Source organism: Peromyscus leucopus, chromosome 19 (assembly GCF_004664715.2).
Source record: "Peromyscus leucopus breed LL Stock chromosome 19, UCI_PerLeu_2.1, whole genome shotgun sequence".
Lineage (NCBI taxonomy): Eukaryota > Metazoa > Chordata > Mammalia > Rodentia > Cricetidae > Peromyscus > Peromyscus leucopus.
This window is the reverse complement of record NC_051079.1, coordinates 31,469,626-31,493,899: the sequence shown is the minus strand read 5'-3', so window position 1 is coordinate 31,493,899 and position 24,274 is coordinate 31,469,626. Positions and strand designations below refer to the sequence as shown.

The window sequence follows — 24,274 nt, the reverse complement described above, 5'->3', positions numbered from 1 at the left end:
GTCAGTTCCCTTGAGCTGGCCTCTTCCCTGGTATTGTGGCTTTATATTTATATTTGTACAGAAGGCCGCTCAGGACCAAATTCCTGCTTCAGTGATATGGCTGGGGTGGGGGGCGGGGGTGCAGGAGGATGCCGTAGTGAAGTACAGAATTTGTCTGTCCTAGCTCTCCATCCCGGACTGCTCAACCCAGCTTTCCAGCTTCACCTAAATGATAAATAGCCCTATTGTTTGAGCTTTAGAATTTGAAGGGAAAAAAAAATAGAACTAAATCTAGATTAAGCTCAGGACAGAGACCCATTTCATTGCACTGTACTTTAATATTCCTGAGATCCGTGGCGCTACGGGTAGCTCCTTTGAACAGCCATCCCCTCCAGGGCAGAACACTATGCTGTCTTTGTTTAATCTGATCTTTCAGTTACATAGGAGATGGTCACTTATCCTCACCACTCCCGTGTCCGGCTGCATTGCTATTCCTGAGAGGCGGACACGCTGGGAAAGGTAGGAGCTTCAGGCAGAACATTTCAGCGTGTGTTTACAGGCAGGACTGACTTACTCAGCAATCCTGCACGGAGGAGCTTCAACCAATGAAGAGGCTCTATCCCAGCTTGCTTGGGGGCTTCTGAGTTTGAGCTGCCTGCAGAAATGTAAGGCATCGCTTCCTGGCGCTGATGGCAAAATGGGACCCATCTCCAGTGATTCCTTGGGCTCCCCAGCTCTGCAGATCTGGGAGAGAACCTACATAAACATATTGGTGATGTAGCCAGCTTTCAAGGCCGAGAGAATCCTTATGGATTCGGGAGACTGGTTTTTCATTTAGAATTTTCTTTTTCCTTTGGAAGATGAAATGCTTCTCTCGTTACCTGCCTTACATCTTCAGACCTCCAAACACCATCCTCTCTTCCAGCTGCCACACGGAAGGTACAGACCAGAGAGGGAAGAGTGTCTGGGTGGGTGGGACAAAGTGGGCTGGTGTCTGACTTCCCACAGGTTCTGCTGACGCTGCTTTCTGCAGCTTACTGTCGTTCGTTCCCGGGAAAGCTTGTATCTGACATATAGATCTGCTCCGAAAATCAGCCTGCCTCCTCCAAGGCCAGGGAAGTATTTTCTGAGGAGCAGGATAATGTAGCGAAGGTGATCTCAAAGCGGGCGGCTGATCTGAAAATCAATTCAGAAATATTTTGTCAATTTCCCTCGTCTCATTTACCCGTGCAAACAAGTCGTTGGAACTAGTGCTGAGGAAAAACAGTCGGTGGATGCTGCCACACACATTTATCCTAGCTCGGTTGTGTCACTGTCTGCTTAATAACTTGGTGCATGCCCAAGAAAGCAATTAGCAAAATAGAATTAGCTTAGTCTGTGGCTGGTGAGTGCTGGCTGTTAGGCTGGAGTTCAGTCTGTACTTAGGTTGCTGAGTTTTGGTACTTGCTAGAAATGTGTTTTGTGAGGTTTCTAAGTTAATTCTCTGTAAGGAGCATGGGCTGGGCCTTGCACAGAATCTCCCCAGTCCCAGCTTCTGTCTGAGACTGCCTCAGCTTCTAGCCTGGCATGGCATGTATCCATGGGTGTGTACTTTCCCTGTGCACATGTGCCGCCGTGTAAACATCTGGCAGTACCTCTCCCACTGAGCACTGCAGATCTCAGCATTTCTCCAGCAAGGAGCTGCCTGTGTTTCTTCCGTGTGCGATTTGTCTGTTTCTTTAGATCTGATGTTCCCAGGAAAGTGCAATTTCGTGTAGAGCAACTAGGTTGGATAATCTTCAGCTCTAGGAGTTCTCCAAAGTGAGGACGGTATTAAAGAGGACACCGGTGGTGAGTCCACCTCAGTCTAGACACCGTCTTCCTGGAGTGAGTGGCTGGGCAGCCTGTTCTGACCACCCTTATTTCTCATCCTTGCACGAGGAGTCTGTGGACTGAGAGCTGTGTATAGCATATGAGAGAAGCAGACTTCGGGGATGAAGTGGATTTTCAATCACGTCCTGTGGGAAAAGGGAGTAGGTGTTTGGGATGACTTTAGAATTGAGACTGACAGTGGCGTTTTCATAGCCATTGATATCCTACATATGTTATTTTTACATTTGCATTCGTCCCTTTAAATGTGTTGATAGCTAAAAAGCAAATGACCCATTGGCAATGTTTTTCTCCTGTTGGGGAGGGGAACCTAATAAATCTCTCTGCGTGTATTCCTAAAAATTGGGGAAGAAGATAGAAAAAGGTAGCATGGATCAGAATCTCCAAAACTTTCCACATACTGAAGACCTAAAGCCATTTGGAAGGGGCCTTGATGGCTTTCTATTCCAATTGGCTCCCTGATTGCCTCCCTTCTCTCCTCCCAGCTTGGACTCTGAAAACCAAATACTTGATCGCAATTGGTGTTTTGTACCTTGATCAAACAAATAAATACTCTGGTCATATAGACAAAACTGCTACCACAACAAGAATGTTTTTAAATATTTTTAAATCAATGTAATTAATTCTATCAAAATGGAAACATCACTTTGTCTCAAAACAAATAACTTCTGCTTCACCCCTATCAACAGACTTAGGGATAGAAATCAAGAGTTTTGAATTTGAATTCACGGCGAATCTAATAAAGACAATTAGGAAGGAGAATAGCATCCTCCAAAATAACATCATGGAAGAGGCCTTGGGACATAGTGGAAAAGACATGAGTCAGATACCAAGCCAGCTGGCCCACTAAATTTAATTGCTGTGCACCCAATCTCTTCTGTAATTCAGAAGCCAGAAGCCCTTGTCCCATGGAGGTTGAGAATGAAATGTGACAGATAACAGTCTTCCTAAAGCTCTGTAAATGACAGTCACTGTCTGGCTGTGGTTATGGTGTTCCATGTTTCCTGGGAGGTTCACATTTTCTTTATTCTGCCCTCTCCAAGCCCAAGCAGCATCCTCGAACACATCTAGTTACCTTAACTCACAGTACCAAACTAGTCGTACTTAACTAGTAGTTACCCACACTAGTTACTTTATTTAAAATTCATCTAAGGAGAAAAGCATGTTAGAATGAGTCTGAGTTTGTTTGGCTTTTCACTAGATGTGTGTTTCTTTTTAGCAACCCTCTTACTCTACTCTTGAGCCTGTTTATTTACAGCTACGAATGCCACCTTTTATTTAACTGGATAAGTGAAGAATGAATAATTTTTTACTGTTATAAAGTATATACTAAATGGCCCCAACAATTTCCCTAAGAATAATTCTAAACCAACTTCAGGATGTGAAGTGGTGCTGGGCCTCTTGGGGGAAGAGCACTGTGCATGAAAGACTTGAGTTGTCTCACTGCTGTTTTCCCACAACAGGAAGATGCTGGCTTGAGATCCAACCTCTGCTGCATGCTGGCACAGTGATATTAGGTGTTAGTGCCCCTTGGCTTCCAGGGGATGGCTTCAAAGAAATGCAGTTAGAATAACACAGAGGGGGCTTTGATAATGGTAATGATGATGGCAAACTGGCCTCCATGTACATTGAATTCAATGTGTTGTCCAAATACAAACTGATACTTTATATAGAAAGTAAATCCAGATTATGAGCTTCATAAATTAGTTCTTTCCCCCCCTCTTTCTCTGTTATTTAACCCATCAGATGAAGGCTTGTTTGTTCATATAGTAGTCAGAATGATTTATTTAAAATATGGTGCCCTGGGGCTGATGAGATAGCTCAGCAGTTAGGAGCTCTAGCTGCTTTTGCAAAGGACCTAAGTTCAATTCCCAGCACCTACATGGCAGCTAACAGACATCTGTAGCTCTAGTTCCAGGATATCTGACCCCCTCTTGTGGCCTCCATAGGCACCAGGCATACAAGTGATGCATACACATACATGCAGGCAAAACACTCACACACGTAAGAAATAAATAAATCAATAAATAGTTTTAAAGCTGGGGAGGGGGAGGTTCCTATGGAGATCGCCCTGTAGATAAAAGAAAAGTTGTTCTGTAAGTATGAAGGCCTGAGTTCAAGTCCTTAGCACCCATATAAAAAGTTAGACATGGTTGTGTACACCTATAATCCCAGTGTTGAGGAATGAAGAGTTCACTGGTTAGCCAGCCTACTCCAAATGGTGAGCTTCTGGTTCAGTGAGGGATCATCTCAAGGCAGTAGAGTGGAGAGTAATAGAAGAAAGTGCTGCCCCCAGTGCTGCTCTGGCTTCCACATACATGTGCATTCACATGAATGCATCCCATTAAATAGATAGGTAGACAGACAGGTAGATAGACAGACAGATAAATGGTCTACTTTCCATCCTGTGCTCTCAAACATATCTGTATTTAAAATCCTATTTGTTCTGCTACCTGTCCAACCTCACTCTCTGCTTGGCTTTAAGTGTCTCCATCTCACCTGGCCTCTGGCCACACAGTCCATCATTGGTCCCTCGACATTCTCCCTCCAACCACAGGCTTTCAGGAATCTGCTCTGCCATAAGGCACTGTTAGCCAGCCTTTCATCTCCAGTTCCAGCCTGGAAGCCATGCCTGACCCTCTGCTCATCATAGCTATTCAAGACTGTGTTTCTTCACTTCAGAGAACACACCTGGTTTGCCATGGTGAATAAATTGTGATGATGTCTTTGTTACCCTGCTCCTCTGACTGACAGTGGTGTGGAAGCAAGCCCATGTGTGACTGTGCTCCCTTCTGTACCTCCAGCACTGGGACAATGTCAAGGGCATGACAGACACTGGAGTCAGAAGGATAACACACTTGAGGCTATCATGTAGGTGAAATGCCAAACCATGTGCATACCATCACAAAAAGCACCCCAACATAAACACACAAACATAACACAGCCTCCATATAAACACAAGGTGTCTTTGTCACTGCAGGTTGGGATCTTCAAGTAGACATACTTTAAGAGACAGGTTTCCCTGAAATGGTGTTTTTTTTTTTTTTTAATTCATGTTTGTTAGTTTGTTTTTGTTTGGTTGAGCATGCATATGGAATCAGCTCTCCTCTTCTACCATGTTGGTTCTGGGCATCAAACAGGTTGTCAGTCTTACAGATGTGCACCCTGTCAATTGAGCCATTGAGTTGGTCTTGTGGTTCTTTACCTTGAGATAAAAGAATGCAGTCAGAAACAAGGACAGTCAAATGATGCTACTACAGGACAATGGTTTGAGAAGTCATTGTACTATCTTTGCATCTATGTGACTGATTACTTAAGGGATCCCTTAACTTCCTTTCCCTTGATAGGAGAGGGGTCATCCAGGATAAAACTATGGCTTCAGAACTGGGGAGACAACTAAATTACAGCTAAAAGAAACTATTCAAGCAGTCATACAGGGCAAACAGGAAAAAAAAGCCACAGGAATGGGTGGGCAGTGAAGCAAAAGGAGACTTGCTGGTATTTTTTGGAGCCTAATTTGGGAGCAGACATTGGAAGAGCTTCTTTGGTTACTAACCAATCAGGGTGAGGTTCCTTGCCTTGCAAGTGCCCCCTCTTCAACACAAATTGTTCTTGTCCAGTTCCTGTGCACACCGTTACTTGCCCTGGAAAATTGATCTAAAAGAAATCTTTCTTGGAAGACTTCTTCAAGGCTTCAGAGATGGTGGCCTGTGAGTTACACAAGCCATAGTTACAAAGGAGAGAATTTCCAAGGAAGACAAGCAACCATCAGGAAGCCTATGGATTCCAACTGGGTGCCAGAGACTACATCTGGAGTCTCTGGCCTGCTCCTCACAATAGCCATTCATACTGAATATCATTATCTTCATGTTTTAAGTGAGGAATTGTCTCAGCCCAAACTTAGTAAACTAACAGAGCCAAGACCAAGTCTAAACCCTCTGATCCTAACTTTAGAGCTGCTCTAGCCTTTACAACACCCTGAAGACTTCCTTCTGAGTAGGTGTGAGGACAACCTCCCAGGTGTTTTGAAAGATCTACTTATCTTCATACATATCTGTGTACTGGATAGTAAGAGCTGGATTTTTGCCCCATTCACCTTCATTAGACATTCAAGTTACCCTTTCAAAATTGAGGACTGAATGGGAAAGTAGATGGACAAACTCACCCATATTCTGTCAATAGGGATTCTTCACCAGAAGGGTCATCTTGAAGCATCTTTCAATGACACCCTCAACAAATTTTCTAGAAGTCACTTTCCATGCACACACAAATGCACCTTTTTCTAAATCTTTATTGTGTCATAAAGAATACTAATGTAAAGATAAGTAAAAGACATGGTGTTGTAATTCCACTGTGTGTATATGGATGTGCATGTGCATGTTTGTATGTGTCTATTTCTCACAATAATCTTGAGGTGAATAGTGCTGTTGTCAGATCTCAAGAAGCTGGGTAATATGTCTGTAACCTCCCTCTGGTTGACAGCAAAACTTAGGATTAGAACTCATACAAGACTTGTCATTGCACTATTGTTTTGCTTTTTTTGTATTTACAGAATTCTTATTTTTCATGTCTCTTAAATTCTCTTCTCAATCCTTTCTGCATATTTAGAAGCATCCCACGCTTCAGAGCCCACATCACATGCACCTCCACCCACAGCTTTCTCTCACTAGTCATTTTCTAATCAATCTCTCTCATCTTCACAAATACACACCTGCATTTAAAACCCTTCCCAAAGCATGCCGTGTGCGTCTGAAACACAGAAATAATAATAGCTACACCAAGGTAATTTTGTTGAGATCAAATGGGACAAGATCACATTGTCATTCGATACCACTTTATGTCTCGAATGTATTTTTAAAATATGGTAGGCAGTGGACGAGTGGGCCTACTGAGCATCCACTGTAGGAAGATCTCATTCCCTCTCTTCACTGAAGCCACTTCATACCTGCACTTCTGCCCACTCTCATCAGCACCAGGCGTTTTCTTTCCTGGAGACATTCTGTGCCGTCCACACATACACAGTAAGTCACCTGGCCTGACTCATCTCATGAACCCATATCTTCCTTCAGCTGTGGCCCAATCTCCTGCTCCCCCTTTAAAAAATGCCCGGGAAGAGTCTTTTACACTGGCCTTCACGCCTCCTTTTCTCCGGTTTCTTCTTTGTAGCACCCTACCAAGATGGGTTTTGTCAGTCGTAACCATCTTTACACCAACGAATTCAGTCATCTTTGCTATGGCTGCTGACTGAAGCTTGCAGGGCCGTGGGATCGCTGCTTCCTTCCTACCAAGTGCATTGTCTCGGCCTCTCTGTTTCATCCTTCTGTCGTCTGCCCCTCACTGTCCAGTCTTTCTTGGACTCCCAAGATGCTTTCCAGTGGCTTGCCCAACAGTTCTACCTGGAAGCATAGTAGGAATCTCAAAACAGAATTCATTAACTTCTGCCCTGGAGAAAATCTGTTTGTCCAGCATTCTCTTCCATCTTAAGAAGTAAGAGAGAAGTCCATTCTCCTAGTTACTCCAGCCAAAAAAAAAAAAAAAAACCCAAAAAACTTTAGAATCATCCACAATTCCTACTTTCTCTCATATTCATCTTCCAATTCTGTGATAAATCCCCTGGGCTTAACCTCCTAAAAATACCTACAATCCAATCATACTTTATCACATCCATCTCACAAAATGTTTCTTCAACGGAGAATCCTTTCTCAACCTTCCATCCGAAGCCAACCAATCTCAATCCCTCCCTCCGCCCCTGCACACACCTCCCTCCTTTATTTTGCCCTGATTTGTTTTATTTCATAGCACTTATCTTGCCTCACTTGTTATACACCAATTAAATTATGCTACACCCACGGTGGCAAAGGCTTCCAACCAAGTACAGTCCTTAGCTCGCAGTAAGTGTGTAACCAGCATTTGTGAGCTACATGAACGAACCGATGAATGAGTGTTTACTTGAAGTTTTAGTATGTATGTGGGAGAATATGTGCTCTGAAATCAGACAATCCTGAGATCTGGTCACTGCATTGATAATGATCTCCAGACTTTCAGTTATTAAACTAGTGCCTTCATTCTCTAGCAGTAGCAACATGCGGTTTTGAAAATGAAAAAAAAAAATAGTGCTGTAAAGTACCTTCCATGATGTCTTTATATATTCAGTGGATGGATCATCTTGTGATTTCTTTTATCCCTGTTGTGTTTGCCACTGTGACAGTCATATATCGGTATTAGTAGTTTCTTTTTTATTGATTTTTTTTTGGGGGGGTTGCCTACAAAATTATCTTGTTATGTGGCTGTGTTAGGCATACTGTTAATACATCACAAAATTATCTCCTTTGTGCTTTTCACTAGATAAAGATACAAGGCAAGGGATGGTTAGTTAGGTAAAGCACCCCAAAATCCATCAGGCTAAAATATAGCCTATCAAGATTTGTGCCCAGACTGTCTGATACTGGAGGCCAAGTTCTTATCTACTTCACAACATTTCAGGCATTGTCCTCAGCATGTGGGAAGTTGAAAGATGAGATTCTTCCTAGTTTATGGTGCCAACACACACAACTTTGTCCATTGCTTTTAACCCCCAACTGTTCACAGGAATCACCCATGGGAAATCCATATGACTGCATCACAGCTCTTCAAGATTGGATTCTCTGGACATGGGAACTCTAGATGTATATTATAGGATTTCCCAGTTAAATATTATGTAAGTCAGAGGTGGGAATTAAATAGTCAAGGCAGGGGAAGGAGTATGTACAGGCTCAATGGGAGAGTCCTGGGAGTGGGGGCAGGGAATTGCTCAGTCAATTCTTCTGATGATAAACTAAAATTCTGCAACTGAAAGATTCTGTTTATGGTAAAGGCATTCCAAGATATATGGCAGTAATGTGGCTGTCCTGGGAAGAATCAAGGTCATTGTCACCCTCCTGAAAAGTCAGTTACCTTCTGTTCAGTATTTGCCTGCTTCAAGGTAACTGTGAATTTGCTTCAAGACTCATTATTCGGGTATTGACTAAAATGTCTACCTAACATAAAGAAAGCCAATTCCTTGGACTTTAATTTTGTCACATATAAAAGAAGGGATACAATTTATGTATATAACAAATAGCTGCTTTATTGAGTAAATGTGGTAATTCATTTCAAGTATATGGTGTGGTACCCAAGGGTGATTAACTCAAGAAAAAATTAGCTAGTAATATTAATATTCTTCATGTCTGGAGAGATCCCAAGAATCAACCCTTGGAGTATGCACTTGAATACAGTGTGGTGGTGGGAAGAAACCTGGGGCCAGCTGTCCTAGATTCAGATCATTTCCTGACACTGCCATCCCCTCAAAAGCTGACTGATTCTGTGCTGGAGTTTACTCGGAGTAGAGTAAAACCTCATTGCTATCTGAGGTGTGTACAGAATGTCCCTCCAGAGGTTCATGTGAAAGCTTTATTCCCCTACCATGGTGCACTATTAAAAAAATAAATAAATAAAGGAACCTTTAAGAAGTAAGACCTAGAGGCAGGTTTGAGATCATCGGAGGAATGCCCTGAAGGAGAAAGTGGGACCCTTTCCTCTCCTTTCTTTAATCCAAGGCTACAAAGTGAGCTGGTTTGCCAGGAGCTACTTGGAGGATGGGCTGTGCTGCCACAGGCCCTAAAGCAAAGGAGCTAATAGATCCTACGATGTCCGTCCTGAGACGGTCGTAACTGTCAGCCCACATTACCTTATTCTTTCAAAGGCTGATTGTATCAGGCACATCGGTTGCAGTACTAGCAGGGGCTACAGAAGTGCTATGGTTGTTGGGTGACGTGATATCGCCTGTGTAAAGTATAACCCCTGCCTGTGTCTTCCCACACCTGGAAGTTGTGACTGTTTTCAAGAGTTCATAAGAAGGTCTGAAAGGAACTGACAAGCCAATAGAAAGCATGGAGAGCAGAAAGTATTTAATAACAGCCAACTGTGAGCCCATGAGTCTCCACGTTGTCTCATGGAGGTTAATGGTTACAGCAATCCTACACAGTATTACCTATACTGTACAGGCAAATACACCAAGTGGGGACTGTGCAGATGACTTATTTATTGGACACACTAAGAATCTGGTGAGTTCTCGTCTTGACTTAAACTTATCTGTCCTCTATATGTGTGCTTATCCAACTTTAGAATGGGAGAAACAGTGTTCCCTTTTCATGTTTATTGTAAAGGCCAGGAAGGCTGCTCAAGATGTGCCAGGTGGAGAACCTAAGTGCCTCCCTTCCTCTGAGAGATTTTCTGTCCAGGTCTCTCTAGGGACATTGCCAAGCTTGTCAGATTGCACAGCCAGTGTTCCCCCCAATCCACCAAATTCCAAAGGAATTTGCTTTCATTTCTGATTCTCTCAAACTCTTATTAATTTGCAGGCATTTGTCTGTACCCAACACTAGTCAGTGCTGTTTTGATTTGTGTTTCTGGACCCATATTTTCTTCCTGCTACTTGTGCCCTTAGGCCTTTTCTTCATTGGGACCCAATTTTAGAAATGTAATAGGAAAATCACAGACAGTGAAATCATTGTCGTCGTTAGGGAGCCTGGCCCATTAGTTTTCTGAGTCATCGTTTCTTCATAGGCAGAGTGGACTGAGAAAAAAAGATGGGCTGAGATGGCCAAGGTCTTTATCTTCACAAGTGTCTGAAAAGGCAGCAAGCTAGAAAAGCAAATGGGAGGCAAATCTATATATAGCCTCAAAGATGTGCTTTAGGGAAGCCTGCTGTAGATCCTGCTGGTGATTCATGAGATGCCCCTGTTGTGGAAATGGCAGTAGCCAATGGGGCCAGTGAACATTCTTGTAAGTGGAGTCACTCATATACTCTTTCATCCATTCAAAAACTATAGATACGTGAGTAAGGAATATCTCCATCATGTGTCAGAGATGATGGTTCACCGATACTGAGAATAGATGTAGTTCCTGCCATTGTGGGAAGCAAATAAATTAACTGTACCCTGCGACAACACTTCAATAGGGTGTGTTGGCATTAGGGCAATGTCTGATGAGCTTTTGTTTGTTATGCAGATGGAGATCAGGATGAGCAGTACATTGAGTACATCTCAGTACACTGAGATCTGAAGGATGAACAGAGCCTAGGCACATAGAATGAGAGGGACTTCTGCATGTCAAGGAGAGCCTGTTGGAGGTTAAGTCAACAGAGAGCTAAGGTAAATCATGAGTAAAGGAAGGGCTTGGATCTGGCTTAGAGAGATCTTGCTTGGCATGCCTAAGATGGGGTCACATCCTTGACACAGAGAAAAGGGTTACAAAAATAAAAATATGGAAGGAAAGTCAGTTGGCCGCACACAGAGACCAAGAGAGGAAAGTTAAGGCTTTAATGGCACATAACTTCGTGTGTCTGTGAACATGAGTTATAGAGTTTAATCTCAAACCAAAGAGGATCTGGAAATTATATCAGGAGATAAATTTCAGAAAACAATTGCTAGATTGTGTAAAATACTTGAAAATTTTTATAACTGCTCTGAAGAGATTAGGGGGCAAAGAAAGTACAACACACTTCATGGAGTGGGACACACAAAAAAACAGATATACATGGTCTCTAAAAAGGTCCTTCTTGTTTCCTTAGAATAAGTAGACACGTAGGCATCTCAATGTGTGCTCCAAATTCCCAAATTTTGTTTGTGACAGTCTGAATAATATCAGAACCTGTCCCTTGTCCTGACATCCAGAGAGAATTCTATTCTCAGTGAGTGAGAGCAGAAACACACTATGCTCTGTTTGACAGTAAATATTCCAGGCATGGGAGGGAGGTGTCTCTTCCAGACTCTGCATTTGAAGCATGATATTTACAAGGCAAGAAAGGCTGTCTTAGGACAGAATCTCAAAGAATGCTTTCAGATCTTGTTTATTCAGCAAGCCGGCGCTGCTGTATCAAAGCCCCTAGATAGGATCGCACATATGCTCGGCTGTGTATTCCTATGTAAGCAACGAGGTGGGCTGGCAGCGGAGAAAGGACCAAAAGCCAATCTTGTAAGCAACAGCTAGGAAATGTCTTAGTTATCAGTCTCTTTTCACGGTCCTATGAAATAGATGACAGAATGGGTAGGAAGCTCGGAGGTGTTCAAATGCCTTTAAGTAGCCACCTTCAGTAGTGGTCATTGTGCTGGCTGGACTTATATCAATTGACACAGGCTAGAGCTGCCTGAAAGAAGGGAACCTCAACTGAGAAAATGCCTCCATAAGATCCAGCTGTAAGAAATTTTCTTAATTAGCGACTGATTGGGAAGGGCCCAGCCAGCCCATCGTGGGTTTTGGTTCTATGAGCAAGCCATGAGGAGCAAGCCAGTAAGCAGCACCCCTCCATGGCCTCTGCATCAGCTCCTGCCTCCAGGAGTTCCTGTCCTGACTTCCTTCAGCGACAGACTACAGTGTGGTAGTGTAAGCCAAATAAAGCCCTTCCTCCTCACCTTACTTCTGGTCATGGTGTTTCATGGCAGCAATAGAAACCCCAAGACAGTCGTGTTGAGGAGAACACGGGTGCCAGATCTTACTCTAACAGTTTAATTTATGGGCTCATTGTATCAGTTACTTTTCTCATTGCTGTGACCAAATAGTTGACAAGAATCTACTCAGGAAAGGAGGGGATTGCTTTGGCTCACACCGTAAGAAGGGATACAACCCACCACAGCAGGGGAGGCACAATAGCAGAAGCATGGGGTGGCCTGTCACATAGTGTCCACAGTCAGGAAGTACAGATAGGACGGGGAGTCGGGCCAGGTGGTAAAACCCCAAGGTCTGCCCCAGGGCCTCAGTTCCTACATGGAGTTTTCACCCCCTAAAGGTTCCTCCACTTTTCATAACAGCATCCCCGGCTGGAGACGTAGTAGTGTTCCTACCTTTGGGGAATTTCTAGGGATGTTTCCCGTTCGAGACACAGCACTTACTTAGTTCTAATAATGACCCGCCAGAGAGGGACGTTTTTCCCCAGTTAGAAACTGTGGACACTGAGGACTAGAGACATGACCTGTCCCAAGCCACATAGCAAGCAGCTGGAGTGGGGCTCGAACCCAGGGCAGTTGGTTTCAGGGCTTCATTCTCCCACCTCCAATAGAGAGGAGGCTTTGCTACCACAGTCTCACATCTGGAACACCAGTGTCTCCCCTAGCCCACAGCCTACCTGTAAGCCTCTATTCCTTTACCTATAGGATGGAGGTCATAAGCTCTACCTCTGGATCATTGAGAATACATAATGTTTGTAAAGCACATCCAGGGCTCTCGGGAAAGGCTGACTAGATGGATATGTGTGAGAATAACCAAGTGAGGCCAAACTGGCCCTACCTTTAGGCATTATTAGTAAGGACTGGCCTTTGAATGACTTAGGTAACAGACATTAATTGCTCACATTTGCAGAGACTTGAGGCAGATGGAGAGGCCTCTCCTCTTTACCTGCAGGTGGCTACCTTCTCCCTGAGGTCTTTCCTCTGTATGCACACTCCTGTATCTCTTCCACTTACAAGGATGCCATTCCTACCAGATCAGGGCCCATCTCTTGATGACCACATTTAACCTTCGTTACTTCTGAAAGTTTCAATCTCCCAACACAGCCGATCACACTAGGGATTAGAGAGTCTACTTCTGAGTCGAGACAGGAACAAACTTCAGACTGCAAGCCTTGTCCTTACCAGTTGTCCTACTCTTCATCCCAATTCGTAAGCAATATACTCACTCTAGGTTGCTCACAAGACCTCAGCTAGGAACTGGAAACCATAGTAAAATCAATATTAAGTTACTGGACATAGTAGTGAATGCATAAAATTCCAGTACTCCAGAGAGAGAGAGGCTTGTGAGTTACAGTCCAGCCTGGGCTATACAGACCCTATTTCAATAATAAATACTAATAATAGTAACAAAAGACAACGGAAAGAATGCTAGCACAAGTTACACCTCTATCCCCCACTAATCTACTCTTTATAATGATCTGCAACCTAGAAATAAACCACACATAGCATTTACAGACACTTAAATACTGTAATGTCTGTCCCAGCTACATTCCTGTCAATGGCTTGCCATTCATCCAGAATGGCCTGTGAGGCCCTGTGTGATATGGTTATGTCCTCCACTTCTGTCTTTACACAAACATCCTCCCACACATAGGCACTCTCGGTGTGTCTGAGAGTGTCACCCCTTTTACTTGCCCGTATGTCTCATTTCAAAGAGTATCTTTTACTTGTTTGCTTCCTGTCACAAGAGCACATACTCCGCGAGAGCAGGCGCCTCTCACCTTTGCATCTGGCACACAGGTTGCAAGGCAGGGCTTCTGTGTGGACTGGGTAAAGCAATGATTGCAGTTACTAGCTGCAGTGGGTGAGCACAATTATGACTTTCTGGCCCCTTCTAGGATGACACTTTCCAAATGTTGCTTAGCATATGTAAGAATTACCAACAATGCTTGGTTTAAACACTTACCTCCAGGGCGGGAGAGATGGCTCAGCTCTTATGAGCACTGACAATTTTTCTAGAGCACCCAGGTTCAATTCCCAGCACCCACATGGTGGCTCACAGGGTCTGTAACTCTAGTTCCAGGGGATCTGACACCCTCTTTTGCCCTCTATGAGCACTGCACACACGTGGTTCCCAGACATACATGCAGGCAAAACAACCACACACGTACAATAAGAATAAATAAACCTTTAAAAGTCAACAGAAAGCTCTCTTCCCTCGGCCTCTTAAAATTCTGAATTAGTAGGATCCTGAGTGGAGTTTAAGAACCTCTGCTTTTAAAATGATCCCAGTGCCTTTCAGGGAAGCAATCCAAACCACAATACTTTGCCTCACTTGGCAAAGGAAAGGTGATACCGTTGATGCGTTCAGGGACCTCCTCTCTCTGTGTCTAGTATAGGCTGGGGAGAGACTTCAGAGTCAGGATGAAGGTTGATAACAGTGGAAAAAGGAGGCTGAGATGTGACCTTCATAGACAGGCATGCTGTCTCCCAAGTCCCAGGAGGAGAGCATTGCTGAGAATCTGCTAAGAGAAGAATCTTGGAGTTGAATCCAGAAGCCAAAGCAGCAGAGTTAATTTCCTCCTTGGCCTGTGCACAGAGCAGTTTTCAGTGGCACTGCCGTGTCCTGGGGACTCCATTTACACCAGGAAATTGTCATCACAGAGCCTGAACTAGTAGGGATGTGCAGAGTCCTGTGTAGCCCCCGCCCACCACTTCACAAAGCAATCAGCACAGCTCATCCTCTAAATGGCTGCTGCAGCTGCTGTTCAGACCCAGCTTGTGCGCCCCCTTCACTGTGGTTTGCTCTTCACAATCCTGTCACCACCACCCATGCTCAGATACCAGCAGAAACTCTACGGGACAAGGGAAGTTCCCAAGGATGCGCTGTAAAGGTACTTAGCTTCGCACTGCTGGCGTGCGTCTTGATAAGCCCTGGGGAAGAGAACCAGTTTCAGCTTCCAGCTACTTTCAAACAGCTGAGCAAAGTTTATGCAACGGCCCGATTACTTTCCAATTTTGTGCAGGAAGCGCATCTTTCTTTGAAATTGGCCCTATTCACATACACAGAATAAGCCGAGAACTTATCAAACCTCCCAGCAGTCTCCTCTTCTCCAGCTTCCTTCCTCATATTGGGCACTTCACAATTCGGTACCGGATTGTGTATCTCATACTTCTGCCTGTGGAACCCCTTTAGCACCCTAGTTTTGGGGCCAGCCTGAAGAGAGTTCAGCCTGGGGAGCTGGTACAGCCAGATGTTATCAGAACTGGTGCCCTGCAGTTTTCCAGTTCCAATCTCCAGCATGACACGGTGCCAGCCAGCACTTTTCCCTGTCTAATTGACCTGGGCTGAGCTTGCTGAGCCTGCTCAGAACAGCCTCTTCTAGATGCGCTTTATTTGTGGTCCTTCCTGCTCTTCTATTTGAAAATTGTGCTTTGGGCTCCTAGTCAACTAAATCCAAGCTGAAATGACACGTGGGAAGGATCCTATGGGTGAACATGGGCGTCAAGGCCTTAGTTACAATGCTCTGTTGATTCTCACATAGGCCCCGGCTTCACACAAAATGGTTTATTTAATACAACACTGTCTGGTTATCGCACTTGCCCCAGTGAATTTTGTGAATTTTGGAGGCTCTGGGGACAGTCAACCTTCAGTTAAAGAACGGCTTGCCTAGTGTGACCTCAGTTTACAGCGCAGAGGAGGAGAGTTGACTTCTGCTCGGAAATTAGCTCTCGCTTCCTAAAGGTGGGCTCCCAGGACTCCGGAACTTAACAAGGAAAACACATGAAAGAAGGAATGTAAAAGGATCTGCTAGTGCTTGGGGCTTAGCAGGGCTGAGCCCCTGAGTCATCCTGTTCTCCCACCTGTTCTTGTCACAGGCAGAATTGACTGCCAGCCCGTGTCTTGGTTCATTTCTTAAGTATTTCCTCAGAATGCCTCTGAACACTGAGTATGTGGCAACGGCAGGTGTGTGTAGCTAGAGTTTTCCTGCCTTGCCCACAGTCACCTGCCAAATCTTTGTCACCCGCCAGTCCCACAGCCGCTCAGACCCAACCAAGTAAACACAGAGACTTTTTTTTTTTTTTTTTTTTTTTTTTTTTTTTTGTTTTTCGAGACAGGGTTTCTCTATGTAGCTTTGTGCCTTTCCTGGAGCTCACTTGGTAGCCCAGGCTGGCCTCGAACTCACAGAGATCCGCCTGGCTCTGCCTCCCAGTGCTAAAGGCGTGCGCCACCACCGCCCGGCAACACAGAGACTTACATTGCTTACAAAATGTATGGCCGTGGCAGGCTTCTTGCTAACTGTTCTTATAGCTTAAATTAATCCATTTCCATAAATCTATACCTTGCCACGTGGCTCGTGACTTACCGGCATTTTCACATGCTGCTTGTCCTGGTGGTAGCTGGCAGTGACTCCTTCTGCCTTCCTGTTCTTTTATTTCTCCACTCTGTTAGTCCCGCCTATACTTCCTGCCTAGCCACTGGCCAGTCAGTGTTTTATTTATTGACCAATCAGAGCAACAGATTTGACATACAGACCATCTCCCAGCACAGCCAAGTGCAGACCATCTCAGACACCTGCACTCAGGCCTGTGGTCCTAATCATCCTCTAAGCGGACCTGCTAGGTAAAGCCACGAGGAACCCGAGAACAGGCTCCCACAGGACATACAGACCATCCCACAACAGGTGAGTTTTTCCTGCTGGATATTCTGTTAAGGGGAGACAGGTGAACTATTAAGTACAAGTTAAAGTGAGATCCGAAAGTAAACAAGTCGTGAGGATGGAGAGATGGCTCTATAGGTAAAGCTCTTAATACACAAGCTTGAGGACCTGAGTGAGAGATGGCTCTACAGGTAAAGCTCTTAATATACAAGCTTGAGGACCTGAGTTCAATCCCCAGAATCCACTAAAAAAGGTGGGCATGGCGGTGCATTGGAATCCTAGCACTGGGAAAGCGGAGACAGGAGCATCTTCCGAGCTCATTGCCCGGCTAGCCCTACCTGAGTCCCAAAGTCCCAGGTTCCGGTGAGACTACATCTCCAAAACTAGGGTGGATGGCTCCTGAGGAATGACACACAAGGATGACCCTGGGCCTCCATGTGCATGTATACCTACATATGTATGTACATCTTCACATACGCATGAACACACACCCAAAAAAGGAAAGAAAAAGAAGATAAAATAATAAAAATAAATCAGACAAAATTAAAATGGTAAACTTGCATGAACCTAAGTATAGATACATCCGGCAAATAGCCATCATCATTGTCTTGGTTTTCTATTGCTGTGATAAAACACCATGACCAAGACAACTGACAGAAGAAAGTATTTCATTTGGCTTCTGTTTCCAGAGGATTAGAGTCCATGATGGCAGAGCAAAAGCCTGGCAGAAGGAAAGGCTGAGAACTCATATCTCAAACAGAACCACAAGCAGGAGGCAGAAAGAGTGTGCTGGGGATGGAAGGAGACTTTTTAAACCTCGGTCCCACCCCAGTCACACACCTCTTCCAACAGGCTACAGTTCTTCCCAAACAGCTGCCATCTGGAGAAACGAGTATTCAGATATATGAGCCTGTGAGTACCGTTCTCATTAAAGCATCACAATAATGGTCCCTTTGATGACCCTCTTAGCACAATGGCTCACTATAGGTACCTATTAACAAGGGCTTCTTGGGCCTCAGCTGTAACTCTCTCTTGTCCTGTTTGATGCTACCATTTGCCACAGCCTGGTGGGCATATGCTCTAGATAGGAAGGTTTCTGGGATCTGTAAGCTCCAACCCTAAAGATGATGTTAACTAATTCAATATTTTCTTTCATATTTTTCATTTTATTATACTGAGTTCCATCTTCCATTTTCCTGCAAATATAAAGTATTCTTTGAGCAAGTCCTATACCCCCTACCACTCCTTCCTTTCTAGCCCTTCCCATTAGCTGTTCTCTGAAAGTTTTTGCTTCTGCTTCCATGTCATATATACAAATCTAATTTTACGTGTCTCTATAAAAAAAAACCTGGGAACCATAAATGAGATAAAGGATGCAATATTTGTCTTTCTGAGACTGATTTAATTTGCTTAATATGGTTATCTTCAGTGGCATCTATTCTTCTAATGACATAACTTGGTTCTTATTTATGGTTGAAAAAATAATAGTGTGTGTTTAAACAACATGTTTTTTTATCATCCCTTTGTTTATGGGCACCTGGATTGTTCCATGACTTAGCCTTTGTAAACAGTGCTGCAATAAACATTCATATCCAAGTATCTCTATGATGTGCTCACTTAGAGTTCTTTTGGGAAAATTTCTAGGAGCAGCCTCATGGGAGACCTACAGGAGTTTTTGAAGAACCTCCATATTGATATCCATAGTGGTCAAACTAGTTTATATCCCTACTAACAACATGTAAGGTTTCCTTTTGCCCATATTTGTTTTATTTCTTCCATGTATAGAATCCATCCTGATTATTTGCCTTTCCTTCTTCCCTCCCCAGTCTCCCTACTGCCATGTCAACCTGCCTTCCTCTTTAGAAATCTCTTTTCCACATTCATGAATTTTTGTTTTGTGACTCCTCTATTTTTTAACCAGGGCCATATCTGTGACAATGGGTTTGGAATGATTTATTGGAGCCTGATGATGGGCCCACCGGTGGATGTCGGTGGATGTCCATCTGAAGACAATGACTTCCCCTCTCTCAGAATCTTTCAGAAGCCAATAGATCATCACTAAGTGTAAGGGTGCCATGACTCACTTCCCCACCTGCTGGCAAGGCAATCCCCATTCAGGCCCAGTGCCAATGACTGCATCTGCTGTGAGTTCACGGTCCCAGTGGGTGTGCTATACCTAGAAGAGCTCTTTGCAGGACTTATCCCTGTCTTTGGGCTCTCACATTCTTCCTGTACCCTCTTCTGCGGTGTTCCCCGAGCCTTAGAGGTGGTATAAATATCTTCTTGGAGCCTAAGTCTCAACTTCACTTAGTCTTAGAATCTTGGGCAGCCCTGTATTGCATTCACTGTAGTTCACTTTGAAGAGATGTTTCTCTGCTTAAGGCTAAGAGTAGCATATGTCCATGGCTATAAACAGACATTTATGAGCAGTTTGAAACTCCTCCCATATAGGTAAGCAACAATAGTATATTCCCCTCAAGGTCTATTACCTCCCCAACCATGAGTATTTGATGGGTTTTACATTCTCAGACATGGATTCCCTCCTGCAGCATAGCCCTCAACTCCAATCAGAAAGTGGTTGGTTACCCCCATAGTAGTCATCCACTATGTGCCCACATTTCTTTTCTTACCGTCAAATGCTTTTGAAGCTTCTGTGATGTGCCAGCAGAGATGAGGTTTGAGAAATGTCAATGAATAAGCAGCTATTGCGGCTGAACTCACAGTGCTTCCACACAAGAAACAAATACAGGGAGCGTCAGTGACCACAAACATTTAAGTCAGGATTAGGGCAGAGAAGACCACAGAAATAGAATGAGGAGAGGGGAGGGACTAAGGGATGGTGAGCAATGGGAAGAGAACAGATGTGGGAGCCTTCTCTGAAGAGTTTCATCTGAGCTGAGATTTGACTGGGGATAAAGAACCAACCACATGAAAAACTTAGAGAAGGTCATCCCATGCTGAAGGACCTGCAAGCACAAAGTCCCAGAAACTGGAGTGATTTGATGTGTTCAAGAGATAAAAGGTTTGTGTGGAATACCATATCCTTGTGTTGTAGAGTTTGTACAGTTTTTTTTTTGTTGTTGTTGTTGTTGTTTTGGGGTTTTTTTTGTGGCTTGGTTTTGTTTGGTTTGGGTTTTTGCTTGTTTGGTTTTTGGGTTTTGGTTTTTTTTTAGACTGGACTTAGCTTGTATATCCTTGGCTGTCCTGGTACTCACTCTGTAGACCAAGCTGGCCTTGAACTCACAGATCTGCCTGCCTCAGCCTCCCAAGTGCTGGGATTAAAGGGGTGCACCACCACCTGACTTGTAGGGTTTACTTTTTAAAATAGAAAATCTCTTTAAAAATGAAGTCCTTATATTTCATTTCACATTTGAAAGGGACAGTGTATCTTAGTGGTTTAAAACTTAGATTTCGATTCTAGCAGCCCCTGAGTTAACCCCATGAAGAAGCAGTTTTGCCTTAGCTGTTTGCATCACTTCTGGGGTTTCCCTCTCTAGCTGAGTGAGTCGAAGCTACTGTCTGCATCTTCTGTGCCTCATATGACATAAAGATATAAAAAAAATTATTTCAAATGAATAGGGATTCATACAATAAACTGGTATAGTGAACTGAAGTACCCAACTCGGGCTACCTTCTCTAATCCCTTGGCTCTTTCCTCTAGAATTTCACTTTTCTGATTCTTTTGATTCTAACATTGCTAAAACAAGCAAGCAAACAGCAGAACATGATTTCCCCAGTGCTTTAGGATTTCAGTATCTTTGAAATCCTTGAAAAGTCTGATTTAATAGAAGCAAGCCTTCTGCAGCCCTCTTTAAATTGCTTCTAGGATCTAGACGGTGCTTTCCCCGGGAAAGATTGATTGTTGAGTCCACACTATCTAGTGCTCATCTTTCATGCTGTTTTTCTTCTTTTCTTGTTTTTCTATAATGTGCGTCACCACCAGCCGTGTCATGCTGTCATTTGCTTTCTTGTTTAACCGAAACAATATAAACCCAATGAGAACAACAGCTTGCTTTATTCCGTGAGTTCTTCCCAGTTCATTCTCTGGTTTTAAACCTTTAGTAATCTAATGATGTCTCTACACCCCCTTAAAAATATACATGGCGTGGGTGGGTCTGCTAATAGGTCTGTGCTGGTTAGTTCTTTTGTCAACATGATACAAGCTAGTTGTCTGCAGAGGGGAAAGCTCCGCTGAGAAAACTCTTCCATAAGACTGGCCTGTAGGCAAGCCTGTGGGGCATCTTCTTGGGGGAGAATTGTTATGGGGGGCCTTCCCATTGTAGGTGTGCCACCTCTTTGCAGGTGGTCCTGGACGGTATAAGAAAACAAACTGAGAAAGCCAGGAGAAGCAAGCCAGGAAGCAGTGTTCCTCCATGATGTCTGCATCAGTTCCTGCCTCCAGGTTCCTGCCTCTGTGTCCCCGGATGATGGACTACAACTGTAAGATACAGTAACCTCTTTCCTCCTCAAGTTGCTTTTGGTCATGGTGACTTCTCACAGCAATAAAAACATAGCTAAGGCAAGGTCAAAGAACCTCAGGTCTAAAAATATCCCACAACACAATCTGAATTGCCAGCATCTCAGTGACCCAGGAGAGCAATGATTCTAGACAGAATCTGATCCAATAAAACCAAAACATTTATTATTCACTCATTCACTCACAAATATTTATTAGGTCTTGATTCTGCTCCAGACAGCAGACTAGATGCTGGTGCAGAATGGTAAATGAAATAGATGCCTGCCCTAGGAAGGTAAAGTCTTCAATAATCACTCGTGATTCTTATAAAAGTATCTCACCATCAGTCTCAGAAGTATCATTCTTTCATATGAATCCAAAGACTAGAAACTAAAGAATAAAATAAAACTTGGCAGTATGCCTATGAGTAGGCAGGCAGAAAATGCTGTTCCCAGCATGACTCACTGACTCTCTCTCACACCACTCTGAAGGTGCTGATTGCTCTAAGTACCATATTCCACAATGAGCAGATGGCATCCACACACACTTTCCCACAGTCCACTATGGCTCCTCTCTTATTCTGCACATGCTTGTGGCAAGGTGTATGCACACACACATACACACAGATACACAGACAATCACAGACACACACACAGATGTGTACAGACAGAGACACACCACACACACACACAACACACACACACACACACACACAAACACACCACTGTACAACTCTCAGCACCAAAAACACATCTCAATAAATTGAAAATAAAATCCCAGGTGCCGCAGGAACACAAGGTAAGTAGGAATAAGAATATTCCATTCCCCAGCATCAAACTTTAATTGGCAATTTTCAAGCTGTTACTTTTCTGTTTGGTTGGTTGGTAGGCTGTTTGGTTTGGTTTAGTTTTTGTTTTGTTTGGCAGTTGAGAGAGAAACTTATTTATGTTGCTAAAAGACTGAAAATTCTTGATTCTTCTGCCTCAGTTTCCCCAGGAGCTAAGACTACAGGCATCATTCCCATTCTGAAACATCTCTAACAAACAGAGACAAAAGGAACTGCTGCACTGGAAATTTCAGAGTGTTAGGAGGCAGAACTTGCATAAACATTTATGAATGTGTACATACATCTGTATATACACACATATACATGTTTATATCTCTATGCACACTCACAGTTCCCAGGAGAAATTCCTTGTAAGCCAACATGGATGAGCCCCCAAGTTAGACTGCCTAGGTTCATTTGCATCTCCCACAGGCTACTTGTGCAATGTTATTTAGTGTGTAGAATTGATATAGAATCAAATAATCTAATGCATAGTGTTGTTCACAAAGTTACTGAACACATCAGTTGGTCAATTGATTTTTAAAAAAAAAAATGGAAAATGCTAACCCTCGATTATATCCATTCATTTGCAAAGTAAACTGTCACTATAATGATTTTATTTATTTATTTATTTATTTATTTATTTATTTATTTATTTATTTATTTTGGTTTTTCGAGACAGGGTTTCTCTGTGTAGTTTTGGTGCCTGTCCTGGATCTGGCTCTGTAGACCAGGCTGGCCTCGAACTCACAGAGATCTGCCTGGCTCTGCGTCCCAAGTGCTGGGATTAAAGGCGTGTGCCACCACTGCCTGGCTTAAAAACTATTCTTAATGCTATGATTGCCTTGAATGAGTTTTAAACAAAGGGTTTATCTTCCCAATGCATAAAACTACACTTTACAGCCTAAAATATTAATGTAGAAAACTGAAACAAATCAAGAAACTCCATTGGATACTAGGAACCATTATTAAAATACCATGTAAAATGGCTCAGCAGGTTTGTATCTTTATGGTACTAAATGACCAAGTGAGAATTTCAGGTTTATTCAATTATCTAGACACCTACACTGTCTTTCCCCTTTAGTTTCATTAAAATAGTTAATGTTATGTGAAACAGCCTTTTAGTCTACATGGTCTTTTCTTTTCCTAGTTTTTTTCTCCTATTTCAAACTATAAATGTCCTAGAAGTATATACTTTCAATTTTATGCATAATTATGTTTCCTAAATAATTTGATAAATTGGTCAAGCTATAACCCAGGGTTGGTTGGTCAGTAAAGCCAGCCTTTCTGATTTTCCTGATTGCAAAGCTTTGGGAATTTGCTACCGTTCAAACATAAGAGGGCAAAATGACCTGATTTTGCTCATTGGTTCACATTTCCTTTCAAGAATGATATTGTTGTCTGAATTATTTCAGGGTTTGCTACCAATATTTTATCAGATTATCTTGGTAAGAAGTTGGCACTCACTGCTCTCCTCACTCCCCATCTCTGGTACCTTAAGACATTACTATAAGGTTTGTTCAAGTTTACTTGAGATAGGCAAATAGAATGTCAGTTAGCTTTGTGATCTTGGGAATGAGATAGACACATTCTATACTTTAAGTACCTTGTATATACAATATAGACAATAACATGACCTCATTGAGAGAGTTAACCTAATAAATAAATTAGATAATCAAGTACATTGTTCGGCTCCAACAGGATATCAAAATATGTTAAATTATTGTTGCCATAACAAATTCAGAATGCCCGGGCAGTGGTGGCGCACACCTTTAATCCCAGCACTTGGGAGGCAGAGCCAGGTGGATCTCTGTGAGTTCGAGGCCAGCCTGGGCTACCAAGTGAGTTCCAGGAAAGGCGCAAAGCTACACAGAGAAACCCTGTCTTGAAAAACAAAACAAAACAAAAAATTCAGAGTGGTTCAATAAGAAAATGGGATGTAGACAAAGAGAAAACATGGATTTTGAACTTTACTTACCCTATTTCCTTTTAAATAAAGAATAAGTTATGACTCAGTCCA

The 24,274-nt window shown here is 43.2% G+C and overlaps 1 protein-coding gene across 2 annotated transcripts in view; it reads left to right on the top strand.

The window, feature by feature from the left end:
* Positions 1–414: 414 nt before the first annotated feature.
* Positions 415–24,274, top strand: part of Ppp2r2b (protein phosphatase 2 regulatory subunit Bbeta) — a 410,600-nt gene continuing 386,740 nt past the window's right edge. The window contains exon 1 of one of the 2 annotated variants that reach the window (XM_028881723.2): positions 415–918. In XM_028881723.2, the coding sequence (XP_028737556.1) occupies positions 840–918 (79 nt within the window). In that variant the 5' untranslated portion in view covers positions 415–839. The remainder of the gene's footprint in view (positions 919–24,274) is intronic. The other variant, XM_028881726.2, reaches the window with a different exon arrangement.